The 19,248-nt window shown below is 41.6% G+C and overlaps 1 protein-coding gene across 8 annotated transcripts in view; it reads right to left on the bottom strand.

The window, feature by feature from the left end:
* Positions 1-19,248, bottom strand: part of LOC126340356 (serine/arginine repetitive matrix protein 1-like) — a 535,554-nt gene that overhangs the window by 300,995 nt on the left and 215,311 nt on the right. For all 8 annotated transcript variants that reach the window (XM_050001684.1, XM_050001686.1, XM_050001689.1 and 5 more), the window contains exon 2: positions 4,420-4,460. In XM_050001684.1, coding sequence (XP_049857641.1) covers positions 4,420-4,460 — 41 coding nt within the window. The remainder of the gene's footprint in view (positions 1-4,419; positions 4,461-19,248) is intronic.

Raw genomic sequence — 19,248 nt, 5'->3', positions numbered from 1 at the left:
AATGTCCCATCTGTGGACGAACTCCTCGAATTCGTACTTTCGGTTTTTTGTCACGCAGTGCCTCTTGTCAAGCAAGGGCATAATTACGTCACACACCGTCGTGTTGCACGCCACAGTTCGGAAAAGACGAGCAGCAGGCTGTTGCAACTTGCATGAGCGAAGCAGGAAACTTCGGTGGAACAATATGCATCACATTTAATATTTCAACCGATATTGAAATCAAAATGAAAACTTTTAAGGTATTACTCTTCAGTGCGCCCTCATAAATCTTTGTTTCAACTCGTCATTGTTTTTTGGCGGTATTATTGTGTCACTGACCTTCTAGTGTTTCGAATTATCTCAATTTTTTTATGTTTGTGTGTTACCATTTTGCTATTTCAGTTCTTTATGTGAAACATTTTAGTCTATTACTTTTAGCATCAAAACGTAGAAACATGAATTTCAGAGCCTGACCATTTCATTAGCGATAAGAACAGCCACTTGAAAAGTAACAAGGTAGAACTGTAGAAAGATCGAGGCTATACTTCTCAGAACGCTTGAGTCGCCCAGATTCATATGAGGTGTGCCCTATAAACACCGCGGCGGAAATAAGAGATAAAGAAATGTGGGAAGTGGCAGAAGAAAACGTGGAGATTGCAGTGACAAGATTCATAAACAACAAGGCCGTAGGGGGACACAGAATAAAAGGAAAATTAATCAAAGAAGGAGGTGAGACCTTGCACTTAAAGATATATAAATAAATCCTGTTGGTATGGAAGAATGAGAATCATCCAGAGGAATGTAAATTGACCGTAATATGCCAGAAGGGAAGCAAAATGGAGTGTCGTAGCTATAGAGGCATCAGATTGCCGAATGTAAACTGCAAGGTACTGTACTTAGAAAACTACAGCCATTCATAGAGAACAACATACAGTAATACCAAGCCAGTTTACGATCAAAACGAGAAAAAGCTGTAAGACAATTGGTTGAAAAACGACAGGAGTATGATAAAGATACTTATAGATTGTTGGTCCATTATTAACGTGCATACGACAGGAATAGCCCTAAAATTCACTGCGTGACTACAAAATCCCCGCGAAGATAGTATGATCGTGGAAACTTCTATGATTGGACCAAGGGCAGAGGTGCGTTTCACAGGGATTTGTCTCAGACAAGGGGATCCCCTGTTGTGTGTTCTGTTCGTTGTCAACTAACAGAAAATGATAAGGGACTGTAGGCAAGAGGAATTGACTGGAGTACAGATGGATAGTAATTTCAATTGTCACTCATGTTCATATGATATAATACTGCTAAATGAGTCAAACCATGAGCTGGTAGAAATGTACCCGAAAATGAACTACTACGCCCGTAAAGTTGTGCTAAAGATGATTCAAGACAAAACGGAGTTCAGACAATTAAGGAGAAAAGAAACGCAAAAATGTCTTGAGATAGACGGCATGAGGTCCTTCAGATACTTGATTTTCCAGCAACATCAGCATAGAAATTAACATCACGGAAATAATAGCAGAAGAGCGAAATGCATGTATTCCATCAGGGAGACGCTAGACGCAAAATCAATATCAGAGATATCAAACATATAACACAGCGCTATACCCATCAGTCATGTACGGTTCAGAAATCTGGAGCTTGCTTAGGCGAGAAAAAGAAAAAACTATTAATGAAACTTCCTAGCAGATTAAAACTGTGTGCCGGACAGAGACTCGAACACGGGACCTTTGCCTTTCGCGGGCATGAGCACTTACCCGCGAAAGGAAAGGTCCCGATTTCTAGTCTCGGTCCGGCATACAGTTTTAATCTGCCAGGAAGTTTCATTTCAACGTACACTCCGCTGCAGAGTGAAAATTTCATTCTAAAAACTATTAATATTTTAAAATAGGGTAATGACGATGGTATGGGGACCAAATTTAGGTAAAAGGGAACAGAGAATAGAGACCAATAAGGGAAACTACCTTTAGATGCAGCAGCCAGCAATACTTCAAAGCCGAGAAGCAAAAGATTCCAGTGGGTAAAAAAATGGTTCAAATGGCTCTGAGCACTATGGGACTCAACTGCTGTGGTCATTAGTCCCCTAGAAGTTAGAACTACCTAAACCTAACTAACCTAAGGACATCACACACATCCATGCCCGAGGCAGGATTCGAACCTGCGACCGTAGCAGTCGCACGGTTCCGGACTGCGCGCCTAGAACCGCGAGACCACCGCGGCCGGCATTCCAGTGGGTAGGCCATATAGTCCGCGTGTAAGAGAAAAGACAGATGGAGGAAGAACTTGACGCGAAACCAAACACCAGACACAACACAGGACGATCAAGGCAACGCTGCGTGGACGACCTGACGAAACACCAGACTACCTTCGTGTCTGAAGAGACTTGGAGGAAGGGAGACGAAACAGGAAGGACTGTTGTCAGTTTGTGGAAGCCGAGCGTGGTCTGCGGGCCTGTGACCGCAGGATGAGTACTGATCAGTCAGAATATTATAATCTCCGACCTATCGATATGAACCCGCCGACTAGGCGATAACAGCGTCACGTGGCGAAATATGACTGCTAATCAGACGCAGGCACGGTGCATGTATGAATAGTGTGCTGTCCGTGTGTAGAAGGGGGCAAGCACGCGATCTATCCGAATTTGACAGGAGGCAGATTGCAATGGCCAGGAGGCTCGGGACGAGAATTTTGGAAAGTTCATGACTTGTCAGGTGAAGAAGGAGTGCTGTGGTAAGCGTCATCAACACATAAGGTGAAACCATGAGCAGACCTCGTGGGGTTGGGCGGCCATCCCTCATTACAGATGTCGGACATCGTAGGCTAGTCAGACTGGTAGAACAGGACAGGTGGTGAACTGTGGTGGTGCTAAAACCAGACTTGACGTTGGGCAGAGTATAAGCGTGTCTGAACACACAGTGCAGTGAACACACCTAACCGATGGGCACCCGCAGCCGACGACCAATGCACGTGGCAGTGTTAACACCACAAAACCTGCAACTATGACTAAATTGGATACGCGACTATCGGCACTTGACATTAACGCAGAGGTAGGACATTGCGTGGTTTGATGAATCCCGACACTTTCATCGTCATGCAGATGAGGTGGCACGAATCGGCAGTCTTCCATGGGAATAGTTCATTGACACCCGTACTAGGAGACGGAGACAAGCTGTCGACGGCTCCATTATCCTCTGGGGAACATTCACAGCCGGCTTGGTGGCCGAGCGGTTCTAGGCGCTACAGTCTGGAATCGCGTGACCGCTACGGTCGCAGGTTCGAATCCTGCCTCGGGTATGGATGTGTGTGATGTCCTTAGGTTAGTTAGGTTTAAGTAGTTCTAAGTTCTAGGGGACTGGTGACCACATCAGTGAAGTCCCAAAGCGCGTAGAGCCAACATTCACATGGGCATCTATGGGTGAAGTGGAGCTCGTGCCAGGCACTAGGAATGCCAAAGACTAACAGACCACGTGCACCCCTTCATGACGATCATGTTTCTCGACGGAATTGCCTTTTTTCATATGCGCCATGTCACAAGGCTAGGAGTGTAACGAGTGGTTCGAGCAACACGGTGGCGAATTCCAATTGATGTGCTGGCCCCGAACTCAACAGATCTGAAACCGATCGAATACATCTGGGATGTGATCGAACGTGGCGCCAGAGCTCATCGCCCCACTGCACGGAATTTACGAGAATTAGGTGACTTGGTTGTGCAAATGTGCTGCCAACTCCCTCCAGCGACTTGAGAAGGCTTCATTGCTTCCATGCCACGACAAGTTCTGGAGGATCAGTGAGTTTATGTATGCACTTCTAGCACTAATGGCAAAGCTGTTCTACATTTCATCTCCAATTTACAGAATCATGTTATTCAGTGTTTACACTCGAACAGGTATGGTTGAAATAGCTCTAAGCACTATGAGACTTAACATCTGAGGCCATCAGTCCCCTACACTTAGAACTACGTAAACCTAACCAACCTAAGGACACATACACATTCATGCCCGAGGCAGGATTCGAACCTGCGTCCGTAGCAGCAGCGCGTACTGAAGTGCCTAAAACCGCTTGGCCGAACAAGCATGTTCGAGTAGTGAACTACGATATTACTCTAATGTCACTGCCGACAGAGTTGTACATATTAAGTAATAAGTGACTGCAAACATTTATTGGCATGTAAATGGACCAGGATATTCAGTTGCGGAGTTAGTAATCGTCGTTCTTCACGGTAACTCAAACAGTTCGCCTTCAAGTAAAGCGAACGAATTTATCACTGTTTAATCACGTACAATTTCAGAATCCCTTGTTCTGTTTAAATATTATCTCTTCTGACATAAATAACTATGGCTATCGTTTTTGGGCTTACGCTGTATTGTGGAAGTATTTTGTTGCAACCGTTGACGCATTATGCAGGTATTTACGAGCTTTCGCTAATTTACTCACCTGTTGCTCTGTGATGAACGCCCGTCCTCGTGTAACCGCACCTAGGAAAAGAGAGAACAACCGATTTAGTCAGCATTCAGAACATATACAACAAAATTTGTCATCTATTCGGGGAATGCAGATTAATTAGCGTAAAATAACTGCGTGTGGGAGAAACGTGTGGCACAGCATCTTCAGTTCTTAGCTACAGCTTTCCACGAACACTGGAAATGTTAGCGGAATTTCAGGATTTTAAATGGCATTCATAATGACGTAACTAATTTAGAACCGCTATCCACGTTGTTTAATGCAGCAGTCAATTTACCAGTAGAGCCGTAACAGAAATTCTGAACAAAGTAAAAGGAACCAAAGGCCGTGATAATATTATCAACACATACGACTGGTACGTATGAAAATGAGACGTCGTGGAGTACGGTTGCAGTATATTTTTACATCACTAATACAGTGCCTGTGGATGTTCATGTCATGTTAATCTCGTTCCATGAGAAGGATACGTTTTAACGGCTGGGACACTAAAGAATAAGTAACCTTGGCATTATTAAAGAGGATAGATTGCACAAAAAAGGTCATTACTTTACTGCGGACAGAATTCAGCTAGAGTTATCGAAGCTACTTCTGCGATTGAAAAGAAGAGTGACTTATAGCGTGATAAATCCCTTGTGTTGACACAATATTATGTGAATGCTTCTTTCACCTGTCTAATTTTCTGTTATTTATTTTCCTTTATTGTTCTTTCGTTCCACTGCTTCAACGAAGGTTGGGTGTGTGGCTTCAGAATCCCTCTTCAGCTACGGAGATAAAAAATATAGAAAATAATTTTAAACTATCAAAAAACTTTTATGTTATAAGTAACATTTTCCACTTGAGACACACGTGACATTCATTGGTTTTCTTTACACACTTAAAGAACGATTATCTCAGTGATGCAGGGATCCGATGTATTCCTTTGAACTTTGGGATTCTTACTGATGCTAGTAGTTCATGATATATTTATTATCATGGCGACAGGGTGGAAATGAACTGGTACTGGTAAATTTTGAGAATGTAGTGAGCAACATGTGATGTGAAATTTCTGGGCAAGTGTTTGGAAAGGAAGTAGTCTGGAACGATGAGAAATAGGTGAATGCGATCCGCCAGACCAATTTCAAACTTTCGCGTTTCTTAGCTGTATTATTTCTGGGGTTTCGGTGCCACTGGCTTCCTGTTTGTGACGGAAGACAATCGAAATGAACCCTGTTTCCTGCTTTTTCTCTCATTATTATTCTGACGCATTTTCACCTATCCAAACCCCGCGTTAGGATGCTGTACTCGTTTCAGATTGTTTTCTAGTGAGTGAAGGCGGCCCTATAGTCTGAAAGGGCAATTTATCCAACTTAGGATGATTAAGGTGTAACAACAGTTGGAGACAAGTGGTCTTGTATGACCCGAGTACTATCTGGTAGTAATGGTCTTTAGCTTAGCGCTCTCACAGTCTGTGGCTTCCAGAGCGCGTGAGCGATCGTCAGTCCATTGTGGAACATTCTTGTCCGAGTTCTTGGTAAATTTGGTTCTGTCTCTAGTAGACACCCAGAGATATGGATAGAGGCATTAGAATCTTGTTTTGTAGCGTATTTTTAGGCTTATAATGTTAGGAAAAAATTTAGTCTATTCATTTACAGTGTAATTTCGTATGTTTGCGGATGTTTTTGATTTTTACTTGAGTAGGACTTTGTCTATAGACAGTTTCAATAGCGCAAGATGTTTTAAGGTAAGCAAACCATGGTTAGACATGGTACCGTGTTGTTTGATCCTCATCACTTTAGATAACTTAAAAGAGTGTATGTGCACTAAGCACGGGTTCATAAATGTAAACATCCTGATTTTTACCAGCGTCCATAATTGGGTGTTTGTGTGACAGTGTAATGGATGAAATCGATGTGTTTCCCTTGCATCTACATCTGCATCGACGTCAATACCCCAAAGACGATCTGACAATTTGTTGTGTATGGTACTTCTCGCACCACTAACTGATCCTCTCTTCCCTGTTCCATTCGCTAATGGTGCTTGGGAAGAATAGCTGCCGGTAAGCCGGTGTTTTAGCTCAAATTTCTCGTATTTACTCGTTACTGTCATTTGACGAGATGTATGTGGGAGGAACTGATGTGTTTTCCGACTCTTCCCGCAAAGCAGTCACACGAAATTTCATAGGTTGGCTTTCGATGATGCACAGCGCCTCTCTTGGAGCGTCTGCCATTGGAGTTTCTTGAGCAATTCTTTAACGCTGTCGCGCCGATTAATTGATCCCGTGAGAAGACGCGCCGCTCTTCATTAGATCTTCTATGTCTCACGTATCTGGAATACAAGATAAGGAAGGGTCCTGGATTCACGAAAATTACTCAAGGATCGCTCTAACAAGTGACCTGTAAATCACTTCTATCTGGCATCTGCTTTTCATGCAATTTTTTTTATGTCACTCCATTTACAGTCGCTCTCTACAGTTACTCCTATATATTTTACACTAGATACTGTCTCGAGCAATTTTTCATCAGTACTTGTAAAATAGTAGGTTTCTTTTCCTATGAACGCGAAATTTGTTACATTCATTTACGTTCAGCATCAAATGCCATGAAACCTCTACAGACCATTCAGCAAATTGATACTGTCTTCCGGTGTTGCTATTAGCTACAGACAATCGCATCATCTCGCCTGACCGATCTTAAAGGTCTTTCGACACTTTATATTAGAGCATTTGTATGCATTTTAAACAGTAACGGTCCTAGAGTAGTAGGGGTAAACATAGCTTAGGCTATACATTTTTACTGTGAATGAATTTCTTGGAAATAGTTTTAAAAACCTTCATTTTTTTAATGAATAAAAATACTTGAAGATCATATATTTTGGAGGGATTCAGGAAATTTCTTTACCGTAAAACCTACCACATATCCTTGGGATACTGCGGAAATTAGTTTTCCATTTGTCGACTTTGTTGCGTTAAAAGCGACGTGTTGAGCTCTGCCTGCAGGAAAGTCTTGAATCCAGTCTCAAATCATCTCCGATACTCGATAAGCTCGTAATTTTTCATTAAATGGCAGTGCGGACGGTTTCAAATGCCCTTCTGAAGTCAAGCGACACGGCATCATTCTAAGTGTCATTGTATACAGTGCTATCGATCTCATGGAGGAGCAGAGGGAACTGGGGTTGCCATGATCTTTGTTTCTGGAATCCATTTTGACCTTCGTACAGCAAAAATGTCATAATTCCTCAACATAGAAAAGTCCCATAACCCTACAAGTGATTTAAGTGAACGATATAGGCCTATAATTGTGGGCATCTGTCCCACGGCCATCCTTGAAAACGGGAATGACTTGTGATTTTTTTATGTCAGTAGATCCCCTTCGTTGCTCCACAGAACTACGACTATTTACTGCTAGAGGGGCAGCAAGTTCTTTCGTTTTCTCTTGAATTTGTGATGAACCTCTCATTTGTTTCAGGAGCAGTTTTCTAACATGGCTGGTAACTTCCCCAGTCCTTCAGATATCTCATTTGTTCGTATTGCCTTTCCACTGCTAAGCGATTGTAATACCTTTTCTATCGCAGTATCTGTCATTTCGATGTCCGTACGGTGATTGAAAGGAGAGACCATATTACGATTCTCCGAGGCGAAACAGATTCTAAAGACCGAAGTCAGTATTTTGGCCTTCGCTCTGTTATTTTCCGATTCATTGCCATTATGGACACAGAGTGACTGTACAGGTGATTTCCAACCGCTTACTGATTTTAAGTATGGCCAAAACCTGTTAGTGTTTTTAGTCAGCTCGGTTGGCACACATTTATTTTCAAAGACATTCGACGTTTCTCTCCTTACGCTCATTTCTGTTTTGTTCGTTTTTTTTTTCAGCTAGATTTCGTCCCCTCTTGAATTTGTGATGAGCCCTTCATTTGTTTCAGGAGCAGTTCTCTAACATGGCTGGTAACTTCCCCACTCCTTAAGACGATGCTCCGAACTTACTTGTTGAAGTCGTAAAGAATAACAGATTAGAGTTTTTTCCATAAGGATATTTTTTTTACAAAGGTGTAGTTTTGTAGCAAAGTACTTACGTTTTGTACTTAATGTGGTCATCAATCTTCTACAAACTGGCCACTAGCCTATGTTGACATGCCTATTGGCATTCAGCGTTCCAATGCATTAAATTTTCGCTTTAAAATGAATAAGCGATAGAGTATTTAAATTTGGTTCTCTCATTTCCAGTATAATGTCTTTTCGGGTTTTCTTAGGTGGCTATTTTTGTGATCCCTTGTGCGAGTTATTCTATTCATGTTGAATACTTAAGCTTTCAGCGTTTGCTTTCTATCCTTCTCCTACGTAAAACAACTACCTATATATGTAGCAAAATTTTGCCTTTGTTTATGATTTCCTATTTAATGTCGTTTCATTATTTCTTACACAACTGTTTATGTCTCCCATCGTGGCCATCAGATTATGCTGGACTATGATATAGCTTTCTGTAATCAACTGCTGTCTTTCTCTGGTGCAAAATGAGTACCGACATGTATAATGGTATTTTCTTATTTTTCTCAGTTTAACGAATTGTCGCTGTTTTCCTATCTTTTCATTGCCATGACTTGCTTGTCTGCCCAATCTGTGGTAGTTTCAGCAGATACGGTGGTGAGGTAATTGTGTGTTGGTTAATCTATTTTTGTATGAGTGATCGAGTGTTCGTTTCAGATTTAGTCCTTTACCTCGTAAGTCCTCGTGTTTCCTTCACCGCCCTCTTATTACGATACATTGATCTCAGGTACTGTTTGAAATATACGGGGGAATATGCCCAGTAATTGTACGTTTATAGCTAAACTTATTTTGAGCGCAGGTTGTCGTCTGATGGTGAGGATTGATTGCCTCGCTTTATTTTTGGTTTCTGTTGGAACTAAAATTAAATATGATTCATGAATACCTAAACAAACTCTTGGTCTTCTTCTGTTCAAGCCACGTTCCGCCCTAATCCATTCAGATACCATTAATGTAAGAAGTACTTTGCGTAAGTTTAAACAGAAAATGTTGCTTTGCGATACCTAAATAAATTTTAATGCTAATATAACTTGACGTATGGCCAAGGACAGGAAATTGCTCTACAAGTGCTCATACTCTATGCTACGAACATCAGAAATAAAGTTCAGTTGCATGTAAGTAAGGAGACCATATGTTTCATTAAGACATAGACCTCAGGAAAAATTAAATTGTATAACCAATAGAAAACAGGTAACTTTCACAGGAGCCAGAATTAGTCAATTAAAAACACAAGTAGAGGCGTGGGATGAAGAACACAGGGTATGAGAAGAAAAAGGCAAATTTGTTAAATTTTGAATGATTGTAAGTCAATGGGTAGTTACTTGGTAGTTTCGTGGGAGGTGACACGTTAGGAGGAGAAGAGCGTGCAAGTGTAAAGTTTAGGGGATGTACTTGTGGCATCGCGACAGTGGAGAGTAGGTAGTCTTGAATGAAATGATTTAGTGGTATTTCTTATGGGCATTAGACTACCAATGAAACTGCCTCTCTCTTTTAAGATTCATGTGGTTGTTACTTCCGTTCGCTCCGGACAGAAAGTGCTGGGTACTTTATAAGTGTGAACGATTTTAGAGACTGATCGACAAACAAGTAATTAGTCTATATCGGATCGTTTCGTCCACCTACGGGCGTGTGCTTCTTCATCTGTGTTGCTGCGACGAGTCTGTCAAGAAAAACGAAACTTAAACTCCAATGTAACTAAGTAATATGTTCTGTGTAGCACTTGTTTTATGTAGACTCCGAGGACAATGTCTGCTTTTATATTCATTGTCATCAAATCCCAAAGCGTGTACAGAGAAAGGCATTGATTTTTACTGACTTCATTATAACATATTCGAAAAGAAGATGATTGAAAAATAATAAGAGTTCGCATCATATTTCAGAAAGGGTGAACGGGACACCACATAGGTACATTACGTACACAAGAATTGAGCAATAAATGATTTACTTAAATTTCCTTTAAATACATTCCGCAAGACCTGGTGCCTCAGCACTAATGTCAGGTATAAGAAATAGCGACAGAATCGCATCACGAAAAACAGAGGTAAAGATTTCTGAAACTTCTCATCTGATGCTTTACATCGGTGTTTCTGTAAGGAAGCTTGGACTCACTAGTACTTATAGAAATGTACATATAAGAAAGCTCTAGATACGTTTGGTGTGTGTCACAGGAATGTTGCCTGAGAGATATGCCCGGATAAATAAATGATGACCAGTATATAATTACAGAATATTTGTGTGCGATACATTTACTTCTACGCCGTTACCAGAAGAAAACAGTTTTATTGTATTAAAAGTATCTCATTATTTCCAGACAATTTAAATGAAACACAAGGCAACAATACAGATCATACAAGAATGACATGAATAAGTAAACTACGCAAGTAAAATATCGGTACGATTTCTACACCGTCAAGCATTGCGTCTTACTTTTAATTTACATAATCGAGTAACATCGACGATTCTCCATTATTGAGGTGAAACGAGTAGCTACGTATCATAGATAGTAATAGGACATGTAATGTTATTCGATGACATTTGAACGCTATTTAGTGACTGACATTACTCAAGTAAAAACCTAACAGTGACCGTAGCAGGTAAGCGAGCAGACTACAAATGTTAGCCGTAAAATAATTACGTCAGCTTTGATTACTTATGTGGTTCAAATCCAACAGAAAGCAATCATCATAACACATCAGAAATTCATGCACCTTTGTTCTGAAATCACTAAAGGTTCCTACTGAGATTAACTACTTAAAGCTCGCGCCTTCTCTTTGGAATGGCAGAACCATCGGTCGCCTTGCAGCAGGTTTAGTGATTGTTCAGAGACACAGGAGGGGTTCAGCACAGGCCAGCAGAATGTCGATGGAGACGCAGTGCATAATGGAAATAGAATGCAGGTATTTTAAAATAAGTCGTAAGAAAAGGAGCGCCGCGCGGGATTAGCCGAGCGGGCCAAGGAGTTGCAGTCGTGGACTGTGCGGCTGGTCCCGGCAGAGATTCGAGTCCTCCCTGGGGCATGGGTGTGTGTGTTTCTCCTTATGATAATTTTGGTTAAGTAGTGTGTAAGCTTAGGGACTGTTGACCTTAGCAGTTAAGTCCCATAAGATTTCACAAACATTTGAACATTTGAAGAAATGGGGCCTCCTTAAATGACGACAGCAACAGTGTGACTTGATGTACGCGGACAGCGTCGGTAGAAATGTCAGCGCAAGTTTCTCATTGTCCTCACAAAAATGTAAAGTCTGTTTCGTATGAATGCTTGGACGTGCATTTTAATTATCTGAATAGCAATTACATTTTCGCAGGTACATGCATCATCTTATGAGCAACTGAGATCGTCGAAGTTCATCTAAAGAACTCAGTCATAACCCCACAAAAGAAATCTCTTTCAGTGTTCGTGTTATAAATGTAGCAGTACCAAGGAGGTGTATTTCGTTATCAGTGTTCTTCTTTCTTCCTAGTCGAAAAGTTTTCTAACATCGACTAGAGATATAATTCTTAACATTTCATATGAGTAGCAGGAAACGTAATAACTGTTTAATTATAAAACTAACGCTCTGCTTCTCTCAAAGGAACCAAATTGGGGCCGCTAGAGGTTTGATGCTCAGCATCATGTATCACATTTAACTCTTATTATCTAGTTTTAGTGATCTCCGATAGCTTTCCGTTTTAATGCAAATCAAAATATGATTTATTCTTCAAATTTTCCCATATAAAGTGTTCACCTAAATTTAATAACAAAAAATTTCCCTACATGTTGCAACTTCGCTAACGTCGCCAGAAAATACATTGTCGTAAATGTTACATAATCGTCTTAAATATTTGTTGCTGTAAATGAAACTGAAATGAAAACATAGGGTAGCTCTTCCAGAAGACACTAATGCCAGTGCTACCTATACACCTCGAATACTTCCAGATGTTTCAGCGAATTGAAAGAAATGGATAGATACGGAAGTGATACATACGGGACGTGTGGTTTTACGGCATTAGCCACTTACTTAGCTTACGTTTATACCGAATCTCTCGTCCAGCGCTAAGTCCTAAGCGACTGGAGAAAGCGCAGGTGCCTCACGTACATAAAAACGGTAAAAGAACGGATCAGCGAAATTACAGTCGTTATCCTTAAGGATCCATTCTCTTCGGTCAGTCTACAATACAAGCGAGTTTTACGATTCAAAAAAAAACTGTGACCGATATTTGTTTTTTTAAAAGAAATTCAGTCTTCATAAAGCCCCCCAACCAAGGAGTTGCGGTTGCTCTCTCCAAAACGAGGCGTGTCCTTGACGGAAGTCCGGCAGTCTGCATGTCATATCAGAAACCCAAAAACAAAGAAGTTTCTTAATCCATAGGACTTTGCACTCGGGGTAATAGGACAGTTTTTTTTATTTAATTGGTAAAATAGCAGAATCGTGGACGTTTGAAACAAAAATATATTTTGCACCTGTTTCGGTCACGATTTTTGCAATAATTAATGTATAAATTAAATAAAAAATTAGTCTTTTACTTCTTGCGGAGTCTTCATTAGTGTGCCCGCAATCCATTCTGTCAGTGTACTCGCAATCCATTCTGTCAGCTTGAGAGGGGGAGAGAGAGAGAGAGCCTGTATGTATACATCTCATTTTTGACAGAGCAGTGTTAACTTCTCCGATGGAGGGCTTAATGACGACTAAATTTCTTTAAAAAGAAATAGAAAAAAGGTTTTAAAAAGAAATCAAAAATTTTTCCCAAGAGTTAATATATAATAAGAAAATATTTACGTTTTTTGCTTCATTAGCTTTTCCTAAATGTCACTTATTTTATAGGCTAACAGAGGAGAATGGACCCTTAACATAGGTTTGCTGCAGAATTCTTGAAAATATTCTCAGTTATAATGCTTCCGTCCAGGAATCGGCACGATTTTAGGAAGCCTCGTTCATGCGAAACTGAGATTACGATTTTTTCACATGACATCTGGTGGAATACGGCTGAAGGGCAACAGGCATATTACACTTCCCTAGATTTCCGAAAAGCATTTAACACAGTGTCCACTGCAGGCTGTTAATGAAGGTGCCATCAAGCAGAGTACTTTAGAACACATTTTCTGAAAACTGTCTTGAGCAGCTAGTTCGGCAGCCCACACGCAATGGGAATAGCATAGACCTTGTAGCTACAAATAAGCCAGACATTATCGACAATGTCACTATAGAAACGTGGACTAGCGATCATAATATCATTATACTAGACATGGTTATGGTAGTTAATACAACAGTTAAGAAGACTTGGGAAGAGTTTCTGGTAGCATCTCACGTAGACAGTGAACCGACATCAGTTAGTTCGAGTAAGATGGATGTAAAGGAATTATGGGCAGAGTTTAAGCAGACTGTGGTCTGGAGAGTGATGTACCTAGTAAGTGCATTAAGGACGGAAAAGACCCACCATGGCGTAATCACAAAGTGTGGAAGATGCTCTGGAAGCAGGCTGGTGAACTGTTGGTTCGAAAAAGTACGAGCAAACAACGACAAGCAAATGTTAGTAGAGATTCGTGCGTCTGTGAAAAGATATATGTGAGCGAAGCATACAACTACTACCACCATATTACCTTACCACAACATTTCGCAGAGAATCCGAGAAATTTCTATTCCTATGTAAAATCGCTGAGTGGGTCTAAGACTTCAATCCGGTCATTTGTTGACCAGCCTGATGAGGCATAATGAAAGCCAGAATTTTAAACTTCACGTTCAGGAAGCCTTTGACGCAGGAAAACCGTACAAACGTAGCGTCTTTTGACCATCGAACAGACTCCTGCATGGACGGCATAGTATTAAGCATCCCTCGAGTAGAGAAACAATTGAAGGGGTTAAACAGGTAAGTCACCAGGCCCGGACGTAATCCCAATTTCGTTTCTCAAAGAGTACTATAGGGCACTGTCGCCTTACTCAGCTTACATTTATTTAGAATCCCTTGTCCAACGCCACCTACCAAGCGACTGTATGAAAGCGCAATTGACACACCTGTATAAGAAGGGCCCAGAAACGGACCCGCTAAATTTCAGACCTATGTTCATAACATGAGTTTGCTGCAGAATCCTTGAACATATTCCTAGTTCAGATATAATAACTTTTTTTTTTGAGACCGAAAAGCTTATGTCCGTAAGTCAGCGTGAATACAGAAACCATCGCTCGTGCGAAACTGAGTTCGCCTTTTGTCTCATGATATACTACGAACAAGGGATGAACGGCTTTATCAAGATTTCAAATTTCTAGATTTCCGGAAAACGTTTGACACGGTTCCCCACTGAAGGCTGTTAAACAAGGTACGAGGATACGGAATAGGTTCACAGATGTACGAACGGTTCGAAGACTTTGCTATAGAACCCAGCAAATTGTCCTCGACGGCTAGTGTTCATCCGATACTATTCTCGATATACATAAATGGTTTGGCCGATAATGTGGTCAGTAATCTGAGGTTGTTTGCTGATCATGCTGTGGTGTAACATTATGTTTATACGTGTTGGAGGATACAAGATAGACAACGTTTCTAGTTGGTGTGATGAATGACAGATAGCTGTACAAGTAGAAAAAAGTGAGTTAATGCGGATGACTAATAAAAATAGACGCATAACGTTCGGGTGCAGCATTGGTAGCGTCCTGCTTAACACAGTGACGAGGTTAAATACGTGGACATAACGTTTGCAAAGAAATGTGAAATGGAACAAACATGAGAGGATTGTGGTAGCAAGGGCGACTTCGGTTTATTGCGAGATGTAGGACGCTAGTGTGACCTATTCTTCAGTACTCTGCTCCAAGTGTTTGTGGATCCGTATCAGATCGGATTGAAAAAAAGACATCGAAGCAATTCAGGGGTGCGTTGCTAGATTTAACGTAGATGTTTTGGGAACACAAATGGGAATTCCTGGAAGGAAGACGATCTTATTTGCGAGGAACCTTATCAAGAAAATTTAGATAACAGGCATTTGAAGCTGGCTTGAAAACGGTTCTACTGCCGCCAACATAGAGTTCGCGTAGGGACCCCAACATAAAGACAATGGAAGTTAGGGCTCGTGTGGAGACATATAGACGACCTTTTCCCCTCCCTCGTTTGTGAATGGAACAGGAAAGGAATGACTAGTATTAGTGAAAAATAGAACTAGCCAAGCCCTGCACGATACCTTGCGCAGTATGAGTCTGCAGATGTGGAGGTGGATCTCAGTTCTGCGCCGGTATGTATTCCTACCCGAGTATCATTTATAGTGTAATTTTCAACAGACTTGTACCTCAGCGCCTGCTGCGGTAAGAGAAGAGGGGTGGGGGAACCAGACCCGCCTCTTTTTGCATGTGGCGCACTGTGTCAAACGTTGCGTTGCCTACAATAATGCAGTATTACTACAGCGTGCAGTCTCTTTTTCTATTTACTGTTAACAAAGGCTGAAAGCAATCAATAATCGACACATAACATCCGACTTTCAGCGATTCCTCCGCCCGCAGAAAAGCTCCAAGTAAATGGTGCATGTAATACGTCTTACCACTCTTTCTCTTGTGTAAACACGTCGTTGCTGTCACCATGGCCACACTTTCAGTTTACTTTTCAGGCGAAAGGGACGTCAACGGAACAGTAGACAACGTCACCGTCAAATGTTCTTGTGTTCACATTAGATGGAATGTTAACGGCCGGCCGCGGTGGTCTCGCGGTTCTAGGCGCGCAGTCCGGAACCGTGCGACTGCTACGGTCGCAGGTTCGAATCCTGCCTCGGGCATGGATGTGTGTGATGTCCTTAGGTTAGTTAGATTTAAGTAGTTCTAAGTTCTAGGTGACTAATGACCACAGCAGTTGAGTCCCATAGTGCTCAGAGCCATTTGAACCATTTTTGAATGTTAACGTCACTTCGGTTAGCCATTACGAAACGGGGTTCGTGAGGTACCGTTTGGGACACAAAAAGTCCGGAGGTAGTACCAGAAATAAGGTATTAGTATGGAAAAGTGAAATAATGGCCAACCCAGATTTCATAAAGGACGTTCTTGATAAATTTTATAGTGTTAACAATTGGGAAGTGAAAAAGAAGGAAATGTGTGGTCCAGACACTTCAGAGCATTGACATTTACTTTTTAAAGGAAACGTATGTATAGTAGCACCTCAAATAGTTTTTAGAAAGCAATGCATATAGCTTCTTTACCACTCCCGTTGCAGTTTTTCCTTTCTGAGCACCAAAAACATCCAAAATCTCTGCACTTTTCCTAATTAATATTGTTGACTTTTTAACAGTCGAAGAAGGTTTTTTTAATGTTAAATGGTTTATCAGTTTATGTTCTTATTTATGCTCAGTGTAGGCTTTTTTCTTGTTCAGAAATAGAAAAACATAAATCCAGTGGCGGTTGAAGCAAAATTTTCCCAAATATTTTGATCTACAGTCTTTTGGCTTAGAACGGTAAATGTTAATATCACATAAATAACATATACTGTTGAAATGTATTTCAATTTTACAATCCATCGTTTAACATTGTGAAGAATAAGAGAAATGTAAAAATAGTGATTGTATCGGCGTCAGCAGGACTTGAAGTCGAGTTGACGAATTGGCCGAAAGTTTGCTTGACTATTAAGCTGCCGAGCCAATACATGAACTTATGCTCGGAAGTTAGACGTTCTAAATTTCCATGTGAACTCGCTTTTCTTACCATCATGAATAGCCTTCTGACGTAGACGGGTGTTAATCATAACTAAATTGAATATATTAATTTCATGTACGCAAGTTAAGCTGTTTAAACATATTTAAATTTTATAGTCAATAGTTTAATATTGCGAGGAATAAAATAGATTTTAGAAATTATGGACCGTCTTAGGTTCGAATCCTGCCTCGTGCATCGATGTGTGTGATTTCCTTAGGTTAGTTAGGTTTACGTAGTTCTAAGTTCTAGGGGACTGATGACTTCAGAAGTTAAGTCCCATAGTGCTCAGAGGCATTTGAACCATTTTTTTAAGAAATTATGGTAGCAGCGGAGTTGAACCCTAGCCAGTGAATATTCAGTCGTCACAGGAAACTACTCGGCCACGGTGTCCTTATATTCATACTCTATGCGTGTACAATGCTGTACATACAATTTCAAAGAAAAATTCTAACCTTGTGCTGCAAGCAACGTGACACTGATAGTGCCGACAAGAACGTCATCACAGTGAAGCATGAACAGTCGAAAACAGGCCGCTCTGTCCCTTCCCCACACTGATCGTAATAGGTTTATCGTAATTTCAGCAGTTTACATTTGTTTCTAGTTATCGAGGACAGAGCACTACAAAACATGTTTTCAACTATTTTATACCAACACGCTTTCGAATACAACTTTAGTGTGGAATCTGGCTTACTTTATCTGGCTCACTTTCTAAAAGACATGAAGTAATTTTAGTGCGATTTCAAGCTTTCATTTGAAGAGAAATGGCACAATTTTAATGCGATACTTCCCGTCAGCTGTTGCACATTAGCGCCACTGCCCAAGCATTTCTCCTTTCAGATATTTGTCCTCTTTTTGCGGACGGAGATTCATGGAAAAATTAGCAAGCCGTCGTACAGCAACGGCCGTGTGTCACGCAAACAAAGCAAAAAGAAAAAAAATAAAGAAAGAAATAGGTAAAATAAAGAAGATGTGAAGCACGATGTCCACTACCTTATTGTGAAAGAAGGGAGCGAGACTAGGTTAGGTTCCGATTATAAATGACGACGGCACGCTCCTACCCTTACCTCCTTACCACCATCAGAACGGTAACGTCTCCTTGCATTAAGCTGACGTCACTGTGGAATGTTCTGTCGATTGGTTGTGTTGCGTCACGTGTGAGTCTTCCTTAACAGAGCCCACTACTCGTGTACGTTTGGTGAGATGTCGAGTGCCAGGCGACAACAGCACTGGCTAGTGGCGAAGGCAGACTACAGAAGTGCCCTGCCGCGCCGTGCAGTGGATCTCCCGCGTGGCCGGCTTCATTAGCGCGGGGGCGGTTGCTTTGTGCCCGGAGCTAAGTCGCGTCCAGCTCGAGGGCCAACGTCAGTCCCTGCCGGGCATTGTGCAGCTCGTTAGCCCGCACCCGTGGGGAGCGCGCCGTGTGCCGTGCTCGTGTCGCGGGCGGCACACACCAGGGCACCGGCCGCCGCTCTCCTGGCTCACCCCGCAGCACCTGCATAATTCACTGCCGTACTGCGGGCTCCTCCTTCTGTAGTCGCGGCGCGTGCTTCGTTCTGGACAGCTTGTTGGCGCAAAGCAAGCAGCGATTTGTCCTCAAACGTCGTACTGATTTGTTGTTGCTCTGACCAGAATAGAGAGTGCTTCCAGCGTCAAACTGGGTTTAGCTTCGCGGTTACGTAAATCTGAAAATGTATTCTAGGTTGAAAATAATGTTTCCTGTCCATTGTACGTCTGTCTCCCGATATAGGGTGTAGTATCCTGCCCACTCGTCTAATACAGGGTGCCTAGGAATCTGTTTCTCAGATCGCTAGACAACAATTCAATCAAATAATATTAATATAGTTTATTGCATGCGTATTCACAAACGTGAGTCCCAAGGAAACGGCGAAATGCAAATAACCAATGTCCTCCGTTATAAACAATTTCAATGCAAGCAAAACAAAATAGTTAATAAGTCACTGCTGTAGCGTTTGTAGGAAGACTCGTCGTCCACTCCGCCCTTTTCTGGGTGGCGCCGCGCTTATATTCTCTCCGTGTATACAGTCGGGGTGTCATCCTAGTCAGCGCTTGTCGTTACGCCATAACAAAGGTAACGGAAATTGCAACAGTGCAGGCGTCACTAAATGAAAACACGGTGTGTGATTG

This window comes from Schistocerca gregaria, chromosome 1 (genome assembly GCF_023897955.1).
Source record: "Schistocerca gregaria isolate iqSchGreg1 chromosome 1, iqSchGreg1.2, whole genome shotgun sequence".
NCBI lineage: Eukaryota > Metazoa > Arthropoda > Insecta > Orthoptera > Acrididae > Schistocerca > Schistocerca gregaria.
The sequence above is the reverse complement of the archived record's forward strand: the minus strand, read 5'-3'. Positions and strand labels throughout refer to the sequence as shown.